A 21,845-nucleotide genomic window follows, 5' to 3' on the forward strand; every position below is an offset into this window, starting at 1 on the left:
GTACCTCAGTGACTTCACATTTAAAGTGAAGGGATGAGGTTGGATGCAATGGCCTCTAAAATCACTTTTAGTTCTAGGTCAATGATCTTTAGGCTGGAGAAAAACAAAGGGTATGGTCCATCTGTGAAAGTCATTGAAAAGCAGGAAGAGCAGTTAATATTGGTTATTTAAAAGATTGGATTTTTTTCTTTATTTCCTTAAGATTCTCTCATCACAACCTTACTCATGTTTTCCCCTCAGTTCATCATCCCCAAAGCTATACACTATCACTTGAATTTCTTCAAATGACTGTTCCTTCTAATGTACAATGTTTTATCACTTCTCTTCTTTTATGCTATCCATTTTTATTTTGAATTTATTTACATGGTTTTTGCATTTACCCTCTCCCAAAATGTAATTTTCTTAAGAGCAAGGATTATATTGTAGGCACTTAATAAGTATTTGTTACATTTTCATTGAATCAAACTTTTGAAACCCTGTCTACTTGGAAACATAATTTCAAGGAAAATAGATATCAAAATAACTTAGGCTAGAACTGTGACATGCTAAAAGTAATCATTCTTAACTATTATCAGAGAAGTACCTCTCCTAGGCAACATTAGCTTAATTCCAATTACCCTTAAATGGAGTCATCAGTAATTAGAACTAGAGATACCTCAAAGATTAAAGCTGCTCTTCCTTCATTTTACATTTGCCAAAATATTTATGTTTATATACATGACTATATATGTTTAAATACATATATGTGTATACCTTTATAATATATTCTGCATATATATATATTTTTAATTTCTACAATAGTTTTAAGAAAATAAAGTCCTCAACTCTGCCATTCTCTTATTTCCTTTTGTGGGACACTTTTGTATCTTCTTATCACTCTCTTCTTTCATAGTCTTCTCTAAGATCACACTCTTTTAAACTATCCATTACTTTCCTAACACTTCTAATTGCTTTTTTTTTTTTTCAGAGCAGATGATTTCAACTAAATGTTAAAATAATCTGATTTATAAACCATGTAGGAAATTAATTTTAGATACTTGTTTGTAGTGAAGTGTGAATATGTGATAGGTCCTTAATTTTCCCAGAGACAAATTTGTTTTCTTTCTTTCTTTTCTTTCTCTTTCTTTCTTTCCTTTTTTTTTTTTTTTTTTTTTTTTTTTTTAATGCTTGTTAACTATCTCCCCACTCCCAACCAAATGCAAATTCTCTAGATGATAGCTCTTCATGCACTCTAGCAAATGGAAAAATTGTGAACTTTATGTGGAGTTCAGGGAGGGGAGAAATCACAAAATAATTTTGAGGAAGTAATAGAGCCATCTAGGCAAGTTGACCATACCTGGGAATTTCAAACTAGTATTAGTGTTGTACTAAGCTATTCCTATTTTTCACAGTTTCTTCCCTTGTTCAGTTCGGAATTCAAAGAATTTTTTTTTCTCTAAATGCCAAGCAGTTTTGCCAGTAATTCTCATGGTATCAAAATTGGGGTCCTAGCAGGAAAGGAGTGAGAGGTATGACTGGCCATTTACAAGTATCAATTAATTAAAATTTTCTCTCTTTCTCAGTTTATACACACACACACACATATACACACACACACATACATATGATATCTATGTGTATGTGCCTGTATATATATATATATATATGCACACACACACACACACACACATATACATATATATATATATATATATATATATATATGTGATGTTCAATTGTTTTCAGTCATGCATAACTTTTTATGATCCCATTTGTGGAATAGTTTGCATTTCCTTTTATAATATTATATCTCTCTCTGTATATCTATATAACTTTAATAGCTTAAAGCTATTAATAGCATGAAATATGTATGTATACATAGATATTTGTATATGTATAATATGTTACTTTTGAATATTTTAGTGAGAATTTATTAATGTTTGCTTTAAAGTTTCCCAAGCTTTCATTTCATGTTCCAAATTGCTGACAAGACACATGGATTGGAAAACTTTATTTTAGAATATTTTATTTTGAAAACTTCTACGAAATATTTTAAGTTGACAAGGCGAAAAAATGACTACACAGTTAAATTTCAGTTTTAGATGCTGTTTAAGAGACAATAAAGCTTATCCTAGGACTAAAGCTTTACAGAAAAGCTCTTAAAAGGTTGAATATATTTTAATTGCTCTTCAAAATTGACACCTTAAAAATGATTAAATTACAAATCAGCTGTAGGTTTTATGAGCAAATGGATGTTAATTTTCTTCTCTTTGGGATTAATCAAATGAGAAGGTATTCTATACAACGCTTCAAGATGTATCTTTGGAATGGGGGAGGAGGCAAAGCAGTTTGCTTTAATTATAAAATATGACTTTTCTCCCTCCCCCAGTGATCTTTTCACATAATGTCAAGATATCCACAGCATTTGTAACCTAACATACATTTCCTAAGAAAAGCTTATGCTGGGTTTGCAAAAGTCAGCACTTTGCCACCTGCCATAGCTCAAAGTGAAATATAACTGCTTAAAGGGACATTCTCGTGATGAATCAAATCATGAGGGAGAGCTAAGTATGCTGCATTTCAAAAACACCTGGCCTGCAATAGACCCCTTCAAATGCCCCAGAAATGACTGTTTCCTCTGTCTCATCGTTCACAAAAAATATTAAAAACAAAACAAAAACAAAAACAAAAAAAACCCTGATTTGTATGATTTACAAGCCATTGAGGGCATTAATCTTAAACACTTACTTGTACTGATGTGATCAGACTTGCTGCTTTTTGGAGCTGGCCTTTCACACTGGGTGCCTGACCAGTTGGCAGAACATCTAAAAGGATCCAATGGAGAAAGTAAAATTAGTGGAGTCTGACATAGGACTCACAAATCCCTGAATAAAAAGACAATCACCAGACAAACTTATTCCTAAGCTTTATAAAGAAACATCCTCTGAAGTTTCCTATATATTGTCAGCATGCTGAGAAGTTTCTTGAATTGGAGTAAACACTTAAAAAATAGACACACATTTATATATCATAATTTATAATCATAACTTTTTATAAATTATTTTAAGATTCCAACTTTTTACAAAACATCCAAATGCTGAAATTTGGCAATAGGGATAAATGTAGAAAGTGAAACTGACTTAAATATAATGGGTACACCTGAAATAGCAAAATTTAACATTTCACTTTGTGAGTTATACCTTCTAATGTGACTTTCTTCCCCACTAGGGAGGAGGGCAATAATGTATTATAAAAACTTAACTCGTACTTAGAAAATGATGAATTTCCTGATGATGCAACTTTGTACTTTTTGCAGCTTTCAGACAAGGGAAGAGTGTCTTGGTGCTCTCCCATCACTAAAACTCTGCTACTATTACAGCATCAAGAAAATGTCTAACCTATTTGATAGATTTTGGGGCATTATACTTAAGACTTTTAGAAATAGCTCTAGAAGTGGAGAAATTAACACAGATAACAATTCAAAAATGATTTTTTTTAAACACAGCAACTGAAAAATTCACTGTCAGCATTAAAATCAAAAGAAATTTTAGAACAGGATTTTTCACATTATGAATAATACTTATTGTTGAGTGTGAGAGTCATGTGGGTACATATCAGAAAGAAACTGCTGTCTTTACCAGAGATCCAATTCAATTGGCTTCATCTCTTACCAACGGTACCATCAAACTGTCTCCATATCAATATCTGTTTCTATACTCAGTTTTGAATGTGAAATTACAATCCTAAAAACAATTCCCACTACCATAGTCAAGGTTAATAAAAGGAATAACTACTTCCAGGTCTGACTAGTCTATCACTGCATGAATGGATTGTGATAACTGGGTCAGCCAAAAGTTAGTTGTAACTCTTTAATAATCCATCTTTCTATCATTCCATGTGCTTACAGGATGAATATAAATCATGTGCAATTTACATAAAAGTGAGAATTCATATTAGTATAGTTTTCCCCCAAACATGGGTATATTTTATAAAATAATTGATAATAACACAAGAAAAACTATCAATTTTTCATAAGAAAAACATTTCAGCATAGCTGACAACAATAGGACTGATTAAAATAGGGTTATTTTATTAATAATGATAACTATAAAACTATGAGTATGGAGTATGATTTAAATGGAAATTAATATTATTATTTATACTAGGAAGTCAAACAATATTCATGCATTATTCCATTCTTTATTTCAAGTTGTGCCTTTCCCCCATCTTATGTGGAATTCCCATAAAGTAAAATCCATTCAATATATTATAGATGTTTCAATTAAAAAAAAATGTAGCAAAGCCAGTTACCTATAAATGCTTATATTCATAAACTGCCACATTGAAATTAGGAATTTTCAGAGTATTTGATTAAAATAACTTCATAGGAATGTAAAAAAAACATCAATAGTGGGTTCTAAAACTAAATGATATAGAGAAATGACATCAATTTTCCACTTTGTAATGCTTGTTCAGACATAGGTTTTAGACAAATAATGTCAGAAAGTTGAGGCAATTATCCTGAATGTAGGAAAATGTACATTTCTGTAGAATCATTTAGAGAATCTCTCTGTGTGTCTGTTTCTGTCTCTGTTTCTCTCTCTGCATCTCTCTCTCACACACACACATATACAGACATCTACCTCATTTTTTACTTTACTTTCTGATTTATCTTGCATTATTTGTCTATTTAAAATGATTTCTGTAAAGATTTTAATCCATGCAACAAAATCCAAATCAGAATATATCTCATAAAAGGCAAATGGATTCAGGCACATATTATTCCACAGATGAGAAACTTCTATGCTCATTACTATGTGACCCTTGTATGACAGATATGAAGTGGAATTGTTCAGTAATTGGAGGATTAAAGGCTAATTTGAACAACTTATGCTATGCCATGGTCTACCATACTAACATACATTGGAAGGGTTTTTAAAATGTGTCTATACAGCCAAAGATAAGCAGAAAGAAGATGTCTTTAAGAGGGCATTGTCTGTGTGATACTTATTTCAACCTGTGGACTGATTTTAAGAGTATATAGGTGGCATTTGTAGATATCTTGATTAAGTTTCTAATAACTAAGAAACCAGCCTATTGGTAACTGTAATACTCTTCCATTCACAGACTTTAAATGGAGAGAACATATTTAAAGTTTTCTCCACAGGGAATATTTTAATTATTAAAGATTAGAAATAACTCTTTGAGATTGTACTGGATATGTAATTAACTTTGTCAGGTATATTTAAGTCTGTCTGTCTATCCAGATATGTATATGTAAAAGTACATGTGCATAAACATATCATGCATAGGTATTTTAATCAAGTGATGATTCCCTTTCAATCTTTTGTATCCTCCATATAACATAATGTTTTATGGTGGTAAGACTGAATAAGATATGTTCTTCTATTCTGCATATGTTCCATTAAAAAATAATCCCTTCTGAGATATTAAATCAAATGGAAATCATTATTCTTATTTCCTGCCTTACAAAATTACTACTTATGGAATTTGCTGCTCGACAAGTTCTTCTTATGTCAGATTTAAGACTGAATCTTTCTACCATCTTTATGGAAACTATAAATCTTCATAGTCTTTATAGACTACAAAGATAAAAATCATTAATGACAGACTATCTTATGATGGGAAAATTTTTACATTCTTACAAATGTTTCTATTTAGTGCACTGATGAATGATTTTTTTTTTCAGTCTATAACTATATCTTTTGTTGTTATCTCTTTATTCAAATTTCTCCTGGCCATTTTCCATTTTCACTGTTGTATCTAATCACCTGGTTTGTTATTGTTGTTTGTTTGTTCATTTCTCCACCAGTATCCTTGCAATCAGTTCTTCCTGATATAATAAAAAGTCATTGCCTGTCTTTCCCAACCCTGTCTCTCTTATTTCCTCTTTCTGTCACCCCTATCTTTCCTGCCTTCCTCCCTTCCTCCCTCCCTTCTTCCCTTCCTCTCTTCTTTCCTTCCTTCTTTCCTTCCTTTCTTCCTTCCTTCTTTGTCCCTCCCTCTTTCTTTTTCTTACTTCCGTTTCTTTCTTTTCTTCCTCTCTTGTCTCTGATTCTTTGTGTCTTTTTCTCTGAAACTCTGAAAATATGCTTTGTGGATGTCTTTCATTTCTTTTCTGGGGCAGCTAAGTAGTGCATTGTAAAGAGTACCAGGTATGTAGTTAAGAAGACTCATTTTCCTGAGTTCAAATCAGAACTCCAATGCTTGCTAGCTGCAAGATACTGGACAACGCATTTAACCCTATTTCTCTCAGTTTCTGCATCTGTAAAGTGAGCTGGAGAAGGAAATGGCAAACTATTCGAGTATCTTTGCTAAGAAAGCTTCAAAAGAGGTCATCAAAAGTCAGACATAAAATGAATGAAGAACAACAAAATTTTCTTTTCTAAACATCTGGCTGTAGATATCTTTAGGTAGTAAGTAGTGTTTTGTTCCTTCAATTACATTGTAAGCCTCTTTTTGATAAGAGACCAACTCACTTTTACTAATAGTGTTTGTACATAATAAGCATTCTTTAAATACTGACTTTATTTGATGTTACCTTATTTCCTATTCTTTTATTTGAATAATTCTAGCCAGCCTTCCCACTGTTCTTTAATTCTGCCATCAATGTTTCTTGGGCCTGAAATGCCTTCCATTCCTATTCCATCACTTTTTAGAGTTTTTAAATTTCTAAAAGAAAAACTTCCTAGATCTCAAGGATCTTCTTCACTAATTCTGGGCCTCAGTTGTCTCATCTGCAAAATGAACAGCTTGGATTAGATGGCCTTCAAAGTTCTTTCTAATTTTAGATCTATGATCCAAAGATCTAATATAAGGAAAGGAAAAGAGATTATTTTCAAGGAAATATGTAATGAAAGCTAGCATGGACGAGGCCAAAATTCCACTTTACCTTCAAGGAGACCTGGGTTCAATTCTCACCAATGACATAAACTATATCTAGGCTCATAGTCAAATTAAAGACTTTAAGCTGAAAATAAACTGTGCATTTCAGATGTGCCTTAGTGGAGAGCTTAGTGGAAAGAAGTTTTGGACTTCTATACTGGAATGAAATCACAGATTCAAATAGAATTAAAGAAAAAAAAGGAAAGGCAAGACAAAGAAAAAAAAGATAAGAGGATGAAATAAAGGAAACATTTTCAGTTTCCAGAATCATAAAAGCAATGTTAACATAGCAAGAAGAGTATTGAATTTCAAGTGGTGAGAATTTAAATTTGAATTCTGCCCTTGCCCTTGGAGCCTCAGTTTCCTAATCTAGACAATGGGAATAATAATACTTCTAGAGCCAGGCTCCCAAATCTGTGAGACTCAAATGAGATGATGAGGATGATGATTAGTATTTTACCTATAGCTAATATTTATATATTGCTTATTGTTTTCTAGGAACTCTTTACAAGCTAAACTCTTTACAATTATTTCATTTATTCCTTTACATAACTGAGGAAACTGAGGCAAACAGAGTCTATCTGACTTCCTTGGAATCAGATTTGAGCTAATATCTGAGTTTGGATTTGAACTCTAGTCTCTTTGATTTCAGGCCCAATGTGCAATCAGTATCTAGATTCAACCCATTAACTAGATTATGGTACATGTTGATATAGAAAATTGTTATCAAATGCTTTGAAAATGTTTAAAACCATGTAAATATCTATTTTATAAATACAGTATCACCAATTAATATCTGGGAATAACAAGACTGGAAGTGTGGTATATTGCATAAAGGGCTATACTTGGGATCAAGTATACCTGGATTCAAAATATTTACTGTTTATATGACTTTAGATAAGTTACTTAAGATCTTTGGGTCTTACTCATATTATAGTAATAACTTCATAGTGACGTTATAAAATGTTAATGAGATAAATGTATATAAAATGCCTTCCACACTTTGAATCTCTCTGTAAATACAGTTATTATTATTTGGCCTCTTTCATTTTATATATAAAAAATAAAAAAAGCAACAACTAAAAAAAAAAAAAAACAATAAAACAAACAAACCCAACAACTTATGCCCAAAGAGGGAGGTGAATTGCAGCTATATGGAATACAATTCCATAGTTTGTAAAGAGAGAAACACCACAAGAAATGTGTCACTAGAGTAAAGGTCTAGTTAGTGTATTAGTTAGGAAACCAGAAGAATGAGTGAAAATTTATTAAAATTCAGAAGTAGTGTTTCTTATGAAATGACAGCACTCTTCTTTTTAAATTAATAATTTATTTTAATATAAATTGCTTTATGAATCATGGTGGGAGAGAAAAATCAGAACAAAAGGGAAAAACTGTGGGAGAGAAAAAAATACCAAAAAAAAAAAAGAACATATCATGTGTTGATTTACATTCAATCTCCATAGTTCTTTTTCTGGATGCAGATGGCATTTTTTGTCCCAAGTCTATTGGGATTGCTTTGAATAGAGTACCCTTCTTTACTTGGAAATTGATCTTTTGATCAGCAGTTCTCAAAATGCACTTCAAAGGAGACTATAACGTCAAAAGTATTTTTATAATAATGTTGTTAAAACTCTCCTCCCTTTTTCAACGACAACTATATGAGAGTGGAATTTCTTCATGTAATTCAATAAAACTACATACTGTATTGCAACAGATTGAATGTAGAAGCAGATATGAGAATCCATCTGTCTTCTAGTAAATCAGATTGTAAAAAGATTTGAAAAATATGCAAAACAATAGCACTTATCCCTATTTTTTTCCTAAAAATATGTAGTGTTTTCCATAAAATTTATCATCAATCATTATTATCTATGTTAACATGTATTCATCATTATTATTTTAGCAGAATAATTAAATATTTTTAAATTTATCATTTAGAATTTTGATCATGATAAATAGAAACAGCTGTAATTAAACATAAACAAAAGTTTTTTGATGGCCTTAATTTTTAAAAGTATGTAAGGGACATGAGATCAAACATTTTAAGAACTTTTTGGTATACATAAATCTTCTATGAAGAAACTAGTAGAGGTGACTTGGGTGACAAATTGAATTATTCTTTTTCTTGACAATGTGAGGAAAACTCCAATAGTATTTTTTAAATTTTATTTTAATTTTTAATATGATTTAATAATAGTCTCTTCTCTTCACTTTGGTTTGATATGGGTGATATGGTGTGGAAGTGTGTGAGGTGAGGTTGAATGATTGAATTTATTTAAATAGTGGCTAAATAGTAAGGTGTGTTCATAGCACCAAAAGCCCACCAGTAATCAGGATTCTTTGTGTGTTAGATTTGGGAATTGTAGATTGGCTAGTGTTTACCCATGGATAATATGTGCATATGAACGGGAGGAACCATAGATGTGGAGTTGAAAACACTTTGAGATTTCATTCAGTTTTCATTGTCTTTGTGAGGAAACTGAGTCCCAAATTGCTCAAGTGATTATGCAAATGTTCAGGTGATGAATGATCAGAAGTCATGAAAATAATAATCTGAAGTGAAATTGGAAAAATGCTAAATCAGATTTTGGGGTTGAAAAACAGGACACTGACTCAATAGAGAATTAGATAAACATAGTTGAGTAAGTCCCAATTGGTAATGGTCAGCATAGAGTAGTGGAAAGAACAATGGATGTGTAGTCAGAAGGTTGAATTTAAGTCACTGATCATTTACTACTAGTATGATCTTAGATAAATTATTTTTCTTTTCTGGTTCTTGGTTTCTTCATCTATAAAATGAGGAGTTTTACTTTATGACCTCCAAATCTGTAAAAGATCTAATCTATGATGCTGTGATTTTATATGTTTTATATGGTTTTTTTTATAAGCAAATATGATAAAGTGAGCCTCTGCATTATTCTTGAAATAAATGCTTTTTTTTCTTTTGAATAAACAGTTGGAGGGAAAACATATAGAATTCTATCTATTTATTTATAGAAGGTAAGAAAGGAAAGAAGGGAAAGTAGTTCCTAGTGTAACAGAAAAAAAAAAAACATTAATAGTAAAAGAAGGGAATGGAGTGGTAGATGCTCAAAGAAAGGGTCCAAGGGGATTTTGAACCTGAATAGACTAGCTATATGGGGAACAAGGTCATGTTCTCAGTGACCCTGCTTGAAAAGTATAACTAGATAAATAAATCACCAAAGTTTATATTAAGGCATAAAGGGAAACCTGTGCTGAGGACAAAGTACTCCTGGGTCAGTGTCGTGAAAAATGTGGTCCCCAAGTCTGGGTTCTCTTCACTGGGTTCACAGCCTCCAGGAAACCATTACAACTAGTCTGAGCTAACTTCAAAACAAAATAATGAGATGAATATCTGTACCTCTTTTTATACAATATAAAGGTCATGAGACTTTTGTGACCAAAATGAAATCTAAAGGTGAACTGCAAGGCAGCTTGAAATTAAATTGATCCCACTCAATGTGTTCAGTGCTGCCCTTATTAACCATGATGGTGAAAGTATTCAGGAAGAAAAATGTTTTAATATACCCTTTCCTTTCTTCACACATGAAAATTGATGGCACCCAGTATTAGAAAAGTCCTGAAAGGCTTTTTTCTTGATGCCACACATATTCTCAGTACTACAGAAATCTCATTTGATGAAGATGAACAAGCTTTATTACATGTGGTGCACAAGAATCAGGCAGTATGATTTTCCAAAAAAGAGACTACTTTGGAAAGAATTGAAAATCCAACTGAACTCAAAAGAGAATGTGTTTAGTTTATATGTATTAGTGCACCAATTATCACCATTTTTTTTTTTTAGCATAAGGCACTTCTGCTTTCCATAACCTTTCTATATTTTTACAAATGATTTCATCCTTTTCCCCTAAGATGTGTTAGCGCTGGAAAACTCAGTGAAATTTGGACTAGTAAGCTGGGTCTTTAAAAAAAAATCAAATAGTAATTTAAAATTCCCTTTTAACTTGTGATTGTTTTGCAACTACATTAGTTAGCTAATCAATTAATATTAGAGAAAATTACATCAATCCTAGCCTCTTTACATACACAGAAAGATAGCTTTGGGGCTTGGCTTAACACATATCTTCATGAAATAGATTTCTCATTATTCTTTGTCAGACTCCCCCACCTTTCTTTCCCAAGATTTGCCCCTGAGATTTGAAATGGATCTTTTACAATTAACTCTTAGATTCATGTTTTCTCTGACCAGGCTATGATTTCTTAGTATCAGAGTAGGTCTACCTTTAACTCATGAGATGCTCAATGAATGACTAGATGAATGAGTGAATGAATGAATAAAAGCCAATGAGAGTTATCTGCTAGCCAGTATAATTCAATTATCATGGAAGGTCAGGCATTTACTTCATTCAACATAGTAGATTGTCTCTGATGCTGGCATAAAGGAAAATATACATGGTTATTATTGTGCTTTTTGAGGTTAGCTTCTACATTTATAGATATGTTTAAAACATTCCAGTTTCAAGTAATGGCCCATAATGGATTTTCCATCTATTCATCTGGACATTTTTGAAGCCATATAGTATTTTTTTCATCTCTTAAAGAATAAGTTTAAATTACCCACTATAATTTTATCTTTTTGATTCACTAGGTATTTTCTTATGCTTCCTTCTCATTTTTTTCATGTTTAAATGCCTTACCTCTTCAACTTAATCGTAAGTTTCTGCAGTGCACAAACTGCAGTGCAGTAGTTGTGACTTAAGCAACACTTATTCTATACAGTGTTTAGGATAATAACTCAAAAAAGGTGGAATCTCAATAAATATTTCTAATTTTTCATAAAATGTCAGGAGTCAGGAGAAACTCCAGAGGTTATTTAAAACAAAATGTACTGAATAGTAACCATCTCTACATTTCTGCCATCAAATGGTCATCCAGTCTCCTTCTACAGAATACAAACTTCTTTTGAATAGCTCTGATAATAAATTGTTCCTTAATTGCATCACCCCAATTTTTATCTCATCACTTCTCCATTTCTAGACCAAACAAGTCTAATTAATCCTTTTCTACATGATAGGCCTTCAACTATCATAGAATCTTTCTTTCTTCATGATAAATATACTCCAGTTATTTCAATGTAGTCTCATATGGCATGGCTTAAAATCCTTTCACCACACTAGTTACCATCCTTCCTATGCACTTAATTTTTCAGTGTCCTTCCAAAAAATATAGCACAGAGAATGGTATCAAGTATTTCTGCTATAGTCCACTATAGTCCAGACATAGTGGAAGACAAGAGGGATATAACTTTCTTAATTCTGAATTCTATGTTCCTTTTAATATTGCCTAAGACTGTATTATATTTTGGAAATCTTATTACATTATTGTAATTAAGCTTTCATACTATTAAAATCCCCCAAATTTTTACTTCTCTCATCCTATGCTTATGCAATTAGTTTTCTGAAGCCAAATGATGAACTTTAAATTTATACCAATTAAATTTACTCTTATTAGGGTCCATCATTTAAACCTATAAACTAATATATTAACTCTCTCTCCTGGCTTCATGCCATTTAGAAATTTGATTAAACTACCACCTATCTAAAACCTTTATCCTCAAAGGTTCTTAACCTGTGGCCCAATAACTTATAAACATGTTTGATAATTGTATATCAATACAATTATCCTTTGTAATCCTATATATATTTAAAGCTACTTATTTATATATTTAAACTATTCTTATTTATTTGATAAATATTAATATTTATTTATTTAAACTATATATTAAAATTATATATTTAAAACTATTATTACTACATAGTAAGATTCATAGCCTTACCTGACTCTGAGGGGGTCCATGACACACAAAAGGGTTAAGAGCTTTTGAGTTGTCTTGATAAAAATATTGAACAGAGGAGAGAGAAGGAAGGTCCCACATATACTATCTAAAGACCTCCCTTCTAAAATGATCATTTTGAGAACATCATTTAAACTATTTCCAAATGTAGTTAACTATATTTGTCATAAAGGTCACAATCTCTTCACTTCATTTACATTAAATACAATAAGTATGTATGAATTAGGTTTCATATTCAAGACACTGGGTTCCAAAAAAAAAAAAAAAGAAAAAAGGCCCTATATTCCAGGATATTACATTCTCCTGAAATGCTATATTTATACAATGGTGTGATTTTATAAACTTACAGAACCCCACCCATACAGACAGAAATTGAGCTATGATTTAGCAGATGTCATAAGTAGATGACTGAAGCACACAAAGATTAAGAAACTTGCTAGTTAATCAGAAATACAATTTAAACTCAGATTTCCTTCCCTTATTTTGTACTATCTCCAATAAGATGTAATTAGAGATATCTTGAGAAGGAAGAGACCATGAGGCTAGCCTAGAGATTTAAAGGTGGGATGAAAGATTAGACTAGTTGAACTCTAAGTCTGCTTCTGCTCTGAAAATCCAACAAATTTAAGCAAAATTGCACTGAGATCCATGGTTGAAAATGAAGGAGGAGTTGATTAGAAAAGTACTGAGAGTTGGAAAGAAAAATCAAAGAGTGACCAAATGCTTAGTTAGCAGATACAGAAATAACTTTCTTTTTTTAAAAAAAAAAATATTACAAATATCTTTCTCCAAACAATAGAATGTTCCCCTTCAGATATTTTCTCCAGAATAATGTTAAAAATACAAATTTCCATAATTCTTAGTCCCATTCCACTTCAGGCTGTATTCCTTATTTTCTCTGGATTTTCTTCTTCTTCAGCAACCCCCAAAACCTTTTTCCTCTAGAAGCTCACTCTGGCACTGACTTCACACTCTTTGCCACCACAGTTTCTCTATTGGCTAGTTCCTCCCAGAACCTTTCTTTCAAGGAGAGTTATTCAGACTAGCAATACCTTCATTCCTCTCCAGGTTGCACTCCTGACTCTCCCAGACTTTCTGTACACTGCCACACTGGTTACTTCATTTGTCCATCCATCATCATGGCTTCTCCCCTTTCAGCTTCCTTTTAAGTATTGCCCCATTAGTATGTAAGATGCTTGAGAGCAGGTCTATGTTTCGACTTATACTTGTATTTCCAGGGCTTAATACGGTGTCTGCTACATAGTAATTACTTAATATATTTATTGACTTGAGTTGACTTCATTCTTCTGCAAGAAGCTTTCTTTTTCTACTGAATAGTCTGTAGATATATTAAAGGTGCTTGATCAGAATATTATTCTCTCTACATTTTCTTAGAGCAACAGCATTTCATCTCATACTCTCTCCAACTTTGCTGTAATTTGGGTGTCACGATCAGATCTTATGACTGCCCAAATTTTCTCAGGAGGTCATTGTTTTCATATGTCCCGGTTTTGCTTTTTCTCATTCTGTCAACTCATTGTTCTGAAGGTTAGAATGTTTAATTCTCAAAAGCCAATTCAGATACACAAAGGGAAATAGTGGGATAAAATGCTTGATTTTGTAGTGCTTAATATACCTAAAATATAGTACATGCCAATGACAATCCCTGATAATAATGATTTGATGATAATGATAATACAAGTCAAATTGTAGGAAAAAAAATGTGGTGATCTAGTTTCCTCTTCTCAGCCCAGGTGGAAACCAAAAAGGTCCATAAGAATATCGTGAAGAGATTTTGCAAATATTTTACTAAATCTAGATATGTCATATCCAAGCCACTTTCCTTATCTACCAGTGTAATAATCTTATCAGAAAGGAAATGAGGTTAGCCTTCCATTACTAGTCCTTGATGAATTTATGTTGATATATAATGATAATCACTTTCCTTTCAAAATGTTATAAACCATTTTTTTTGAGTAACATAATATAAAACTTTGCCAGGAATCAAAGCCAACCAACTTCATTAGTCTATATTTAAAAAAAAATATATACTTCTTCTTTATTGTTCTTGTTCTTGTTCTTCTTGTTCTTGTTCTGCTGTTGCTGCTGCTTCAAAGCAGAACATTTCCCTCCCCCCCCCCATTTTTGTTCCTATAGCATTTCTCCCCTTGACCATGAATAACATTCTATCTAAACTTGGCCACACTTATAAGTTTATATTATACTTCCCTAATCCTTCCATTTACTTATTACCAAACTTTTAGAAGGCACTGTGTTGACTTCAATCAGTCAACCACTTGCTAAGTACATCTGTATCTACCACTCTACTAACTTTTTTCTTCAAGATCATTTAATGGCCTTATTAGGTTTCCCAACCTTAGAGACTTCCAAATTTATATTTCCATCTCCCAACAGTGACTAGTACTTTTGAATATTTATCAATATTTGACAGGTACATCCCTCTAGATAGCTCATGAGAACATTACTTTCAATACAACCCAAAATATTCTCATCATTTTCCCCTTAAAATCTGCTCTTTAAAAATTTCTGTGGATGACAACAGACACTACGTGGTGGTGCTTTCCTACATACCTTTATAAAAAAAAAGAGAGATTCTGGACCATATACAAGTGAAAACAGTAATTATATAACACTCTTATCAATGGGAAAGAATTTGAAAGAAAACCCAGGAAATCCTATAGTGCATTCTTCTTTTCTTTTCTCATCAATGGAGTTTTCTTTTTCTTTGTTCCATTATCTTCTGTCTCTCCATATTGTGATAATTAGCAATTCTACCAAGGAAAAAGATGTCAGGGGCTTTTCATTTTGGCCCAGGTTCCTATCTTTTTATCCCTAGAATCTTGGCAGATAGTAGGTATTAACCAATGCCTGATGAGTTGAACTGACTGAAATGAATTGTACTCCTATGTTTTCTCTATGACTTGACATGATGGCTTCCTGGTTGGAAAATATTAATTCTGCATATTATGTATTAGCAGAAGTTAATAATTAGGGACTTCAATCATAAGAGATGGAGAATTTTAACTTCCATGTTTTACAATGAATAAAAATGTAGGTCTAAGAATCCTTTATTTTGGGAAAATAACAGTGTACTAAATTGAAGGAAGAATAGCAAATTGAAAATAATCCCATTAGAACTATTTTTTAATAATCGAAAATGATGAGTAAATTCACCAGAAAAGGTATGCCCAGGAAGAATAAAATAAAAGATCATTTTAAAATGATATATACGATATAATAGGAATAAGCAGGAGCATGAGACAAATATATAACAGATTAAAATATATTAAAAGGATATTTATTATAACTATGTGATTTATTTTTAAAACATTTGAAAGCAAAATTATCAGATAGATTATGTTGTCTGCTTGGCCAGAAAAGGTCATTGAACTGTGAAAGGACTGAAAAAATGAATTATTTTAAGCTTAAAAAGTGACGGGCTTAGTAGGAATGGAAGAATTTTACCATATAAGCTTTCTTAAGGAAATAGTACAGCAAAAAGTTCTTAAAGGCAAGGAATTATATTTTGCAGAGGAAAGTGACTTTTTGTTTTACTCAATAGATATATGCATTAACAAAAAAGGAAAAGAAGCAATAATAAAATGGGTGTTACTTAATATAGAGGATGTATTTGAAGATATAAAACAGCTATTTTGTTGGAAGCAATAGTTACAATATGGAAGCTAAAGGTAGTATAAAAGAAAACATATACTTTTATAAAGCAAATCTGAGGGGAAGTTGTTTACACAGGATGTTAAAACAATTGGTCAATTAGATACTTAAATATTAAAATTCATTCAAAATAATGCAAAAAACCCAGTCAAATTTATTATTTGTTGACATGGAGACAAAAATAACTGATTGATTGACTAGGAAATTTTCAGGCAGTTTAAATGAACTTGACACTGGTGAACTCTAAAATTCATCTTCCTCTGTGAAACAATGTTAAAACCTAGAAAAATGTTATATTAAGATTACTTTGGCACTTCCAGAAATAGATTATGGGGGATTCTAAAGTGAATTTGTTCATTGCTCGCTTCTTCCTTCCTTCCTTCCTTCCTCCCTTCCTCCATTTTTGGCTTCTTTCTTCTCTCTTACTCATTTTTATCTCTTTCTGTTTTAGTAACAGTACAGTAAAATACTGAAAGTGGTTTATCAGGCATCTTCTGCTTATATAAAAAAAGAACAATATCTCAAAAATGGATTGGGAGTCATTTTTTTTTTTCATTTTAAAACATAATACTATAATAAAGTGTTCAGCAGTCTAGGGGAGATACAGTTTATAGGTTCACTTGCAGGTCACACTGTCCTGCTAATATGCTTAGGCCATGATTTCAGGAGACAGTTGAGCAAGTAACCCAAATCAATGAAAAATTCATCTTAGCTTTGCCCATTGGTATTCCTTTCCAAGCAGTTAAAATAAATCTTGCACAAACTCAGGGGAGTAGGCTTCAATGAAGACTTAGAAGATATTTTCTAATGGTTCCTAATACCTAGAATGTCCTTTCCTCACCCTTGTTATCTTGTAATCCCCACCTAACATACTGCTTATTCCATCAAACCTTCTTTGACACCATCCAGCTGCCTTACATTACTAACACTCATTTATTCTATTGTATTTGGTTTTCTGGTTATTTATGAACATGACTTATGTCCTTTATTGAACTGGAAGCTCTGTGAGGATGGCAGGTAGGTGGGGGGGAAGGTAGTAAGAGAGTACTATTAGGAATAAAGTAAAAATGCCTGGATTTGTATATCGCCTGAGTTCAGACCATATCACTTCCTCGCTCAAAAAATTCCAGTGGCTTCCTGTTGCTTCTAGAATAAAAGGCCAGATTCTTTGTTTGGCATTTAAAACTTTTTTTATAGTTTGCTTCCAACCTGTCTTTCCAGACCTATTAAATAGCACTTTTATGCATTAACTAACTCTGTATTCCAACTAAAGTAGACCACTCTCGTTCCTTGTATTTGATACTTCGAATTCCAACTCTGTGTCCCTGGACCTTAAGTTCTTCTACATGGCTGGAGTGTTGGACTTCTTCACCTTCACCTTTTAGCATCCCTGGCTTCTTTTAAAGTTTATCTTGAGTGCCACTTTTTACACCAAGCTTATCTTGATGTTTTCCAGTGTCCAGTGCCCTTTATATAACATTGTATTTGTTTCCTATTTTTGTATATACTCATATAAGTGCAGTCATCTCCTCTGGTAAGGTTGCCATCTGCTTTAGCCAAGCTTTGAAACTCTTACATTAGGACAGACCTATCTCAGTTGGTGAGTAAAATAATGAAAACTTTCAACTAGTCCCTGCCTACCACACTACTGGGCAGAAGATGTTTCTCTATGTTTATATTTCTGAATGTAATATTTAGTACAGTGCCTGGTACCTGGTGGTATATATTATTCATTCATTCATGCATAAATGTAAGGGAACACTGGTAAATGTTTAACAAATGGTTCTCCAGAAGCATACATGTACATTTAATCTGCATTATTAACATTTTCTCAACTACTTTCTCATCTAGACAATCAACAAAACAATAAATTAAGCCATAATATGTAGTATTTGATGATTTCTGAAAATTTTAACAATCAGCTCTAGCACAGTAGGATTTGGCTCCAATACACCTCTCTACATATGCATTAATGATTTTTGAAAAAAAATAATTTTAAGTTTCTTGAGGATTAGAATGATTTCATTTTTGCCTCTATCACCAGCACCTGTCCCAATACCTGTTACATAGCTGGCACTTAATACATCTTGTCAAATGAACACACAAATGAATTCATATCTACTTAAACACTGTATTGGAAATCTTCATTATAGCAGCAAACAGCTTTGATTAGCATATGTCTACCTGTTTTATATCTTCTTGATGTTACTTATCAAATGATCATTAAACAAAGTTATCTTTGTGGTTGCATTTATCAAAGACTTTTCTATGACCTTAATAAGCATGAAAAACACATTTCTAGAAAAGAGCCAAAGCTATTCTTTGCTCTATTGAGGGAATTGCTTTTTTACTTTAGTTTTTGTTTTGCAATAAAAATAACAGTACAGCAATATGGATGTTATATGGGAGGGAGGGGAAAATCTTGTAGTCTCCTTCTTAAAAGAAATGTGAAAATGTAGTAGATAAGAGTTAGGACTCAGCCAGAAAAAACAGACTCATTTCCCAAATATAATACTTACTGCTGAAGAGAGCTTGGGCAAGCAACCTCTCTGTGCCTTAAGGAATTCTCTAGGACTTAGTTATTATTTCATGGAAAAGTTCTCCAACTGGTGAAGGATGTTCCAAAATTGGAGGGTCTTCACAATGATGAAATCATATTTTTTTGAATAATGTTAAATATATATAATAGAGAAATATATGAATGGAAAAGGAACTGGTCCCGTCATATGTCAGTGAAGGATAACAGACACAATGGTGTGCCAAAAGTCAGAAGACAAGAAGAAAGCCTTCAGTATGCTCAGTGTATTCTCCATTCATTGATTCTCTGATACATTTATTTAAACATACATTCATTGTTCATTCATTAAGTTTATGAAGATATAGGAACGTGTATGAACATGATTACCACAATGAAAAGACATGGATGGGTAATAAGCTACCCTATTAAAATACTCATATCAATGAAATTTTTCTAAATATTAATGTGACTATTATAATTAATTGTTATAATAGCTATAATTCTTTTAATACTTATATTTTATAGTGCTTCTGTTTTCAAAAAATCTTTTCATATATTATCTTCCTCTGTGCTTATAACAGCCTTCTTAGGCAACTGTTGTATTCGTCTTTCACAGGTGTGGAAGCTGAGTTACAGAGAAATTAAGCAACCTATTCAAGGTCACAAAGTAATCAGGTTCTCCAGACTCCATTTCCAAATCTTTCCTGACAAAGTTCTGAGGTCCATTAGTGCAATTTCAATTTGACAAAGTCCAAATACTTACTGTTGGTATTTTCAATCAGGAAGCTTTTTTTTTTTTTTTTTTTTTGAGGAGAAAAGGCATGTTATACTTTCTGAAAATCTGGTTATCAAAAAATTGGTGATATAGCATATCACCAATTTTTTGATAGCCAGACTTTCAGAACAGTCACAGTGTCTTCCTTGTATTACATATCCAATAAAAATTTACTGAAGTGAATTAAACTGGAACCTAAAGCCACGCTCTGTTTCATGTTGATATGAAAAACAATACTCCGGAGATAGGCAAAGGTTTCACATGATTAAGTAGGCTATATAGTATCTTGGACTTCTGTTGTTTGGACAGAAAGGTAGGAAGCAACTGATGGTTTCAATTATGGCCCTCTCCTGTTTATATACTAGTGTAGGAGCAAAAGCCATTATTTAAAAGCTTTATGAAGATTTGGTTTTAAAAGTGATTAAATAATTATCAGCTCTAAAAGAACATGGAGGAAAGCCACTCAAATAATTTTATTCTGATACATATGTGGAATATTTTTTTTACACAACAGTATTTCTATAATAATAATTTCATAGATCTTCTATTCCTAAGAGAGCACATGTAAATGTCAGAATTTTCTGCACATAATAAAAGATTAGTATTAGTTGATTGTAAAAACTGGAGAGGACATGCCTTGGAAATATCAAATTATGTTAAATATGTGATTTTCCTGATATACTGGGGATAGTATTAAACTTAAGTCAGAAGACATTCATTCAAGGCTCACTCTTCTATTGATTAGAGATATGGCCCTAGTAAAGTAATTTAATGGCTTTGTGCCACAGGTTTGTTATCTGTAAATTTGGGATAAACAATATACTACCAAGTATCAGGGTTATTGTTGGAAAAGAATTTTGTAAAAGGAAAGTAACATATAAATGTAAATTGCTATTATTAGTAGTAATACTATTACTATTCCCACAACTAATACTGATGAAACAATAAGCATTAACATACTATCAAACAAAATATTCATTTGAAATATTTACATGAGGGAACCTTATACTGTGCATTATATAAAGTTAATCTAGCATTAGTTTTGATAATATAATCTCATTTTTTATAATATTGTATTTCCTGGAAATAAGCTGACCATTTTAAGTTAGAGAGAATGAGGATATTATGGATTCCTTTATGATTAATGGAAAAAGAAAATTTTAATTTAAAATTTTAAGAAACTGTATCTTATTAAATGCCCCCAGGGATGTAAACAGATGGCAGGTTTACTTTTGCTTTTAATTTATTACACTCTAGTTTTTTGTTAGAAGAACATTGCTTTTCCAAATCTTTGGCATTATGGAAAGAATAAGAAAATATAATATCAAACTCAGAAAACAGTAGTCCCACATTAAAAAAAACTACCAAATAATAGTTGTTGCTTGAACAGCTGTGCTTCTGTTGAACTGAAAACACAAATAGGAGTGAAAACTTGAAGAGGAAAATGTGACAAGCATGTTCATTGTTTTACCATGGCATGACTAAATTCATAGTGAAAGCTACAAGTTACAACTTGTTACCCGAATTTAGAAAGAATTGAATTTTGATGTGACAGGTTTTTCTTAGTTTTCCTATTATATTCAATGTCCTTCAGAAACATACCAAGGGGCATGAAAACAAATCCTGGAAGTCCAGTGCCATAACCACTGTTGTCTGGACAGCATTCACTGCCAGAACTATATCCTCACCCCCTTGAGAAGGTTGTGATCTGCTTGACATCATTCATGATAACTTCTAGGGGCTATTCTCCAATGTTCTCTGTAGGGCTGTTATCTAGACCAGAGTCCACTTAGGGAGTGATTCTGAGGACTTGTCAAAAAACAAAACAAAACAAAACACAAAATAGCTGTTAGAGGCCAAGCAAGCTTTTTTTCCTTTCTGCAGTACCAAGAGCTTATGGAATTGTAGCCTTAGCCTAATAGTTCAATAGAGAAGAATAATCACTACATTCTATTTCTTAATGTCAAAACTAGATCTCATTAGCTTTCATCTAAAGACCCAGTGAAAGCCACTTTTGTTAACTTGCATTTTTTGATTTGTGTCCATTTTTCCAAAGGACGTTTTTGAAAAAGAAAAGTTAATTTTTAAATGAAACATAAGAATTTTTAAAGGAAAGAAAGATAGATCAGAGAAAC

General features: G+C 32.1%; 1 protein-coding gene across 1 annotated transcript in view; it reads right to left on the reverse strand.

The window, feature by feature from the left end:
• The window catches only part of LRP1B (LDL receptor related protein 1B), a 2,056,943-nt gene that overhangs the window by 13,747 nt on the left and 2,021,351 nt on the right, over nt 1-21,845 (reverse strand). Inside the window, exon 87 of the mRNA XM_051990638.1 lies at nt 2,728-2,804. Coding sequence (XP_051846598.1) covers nt 2,728-2,804 — 77 coding nt within the window. The remainder of the gene's footprint in view (nt 1-2,727; nt 2,805-21,845) is intronic.

This window comes from Antechinus flavipes, chromosome 3 (genome assembly GCF_016432865.1).
Source record: "Antechinus flavipes isolate AdamAnt ecotype Samford, QLD, Australia chromosome 3, AdamAnt_v2, whole genome shotgun sequence".
Classification (NCBI taxonomy): domain Eukaryota; kingdom Metazoa; phylum Chordata; class Mammalia; order Dasyuromorphia; family Dasyuridae; genus Antechinus; species Antechinus flavipes.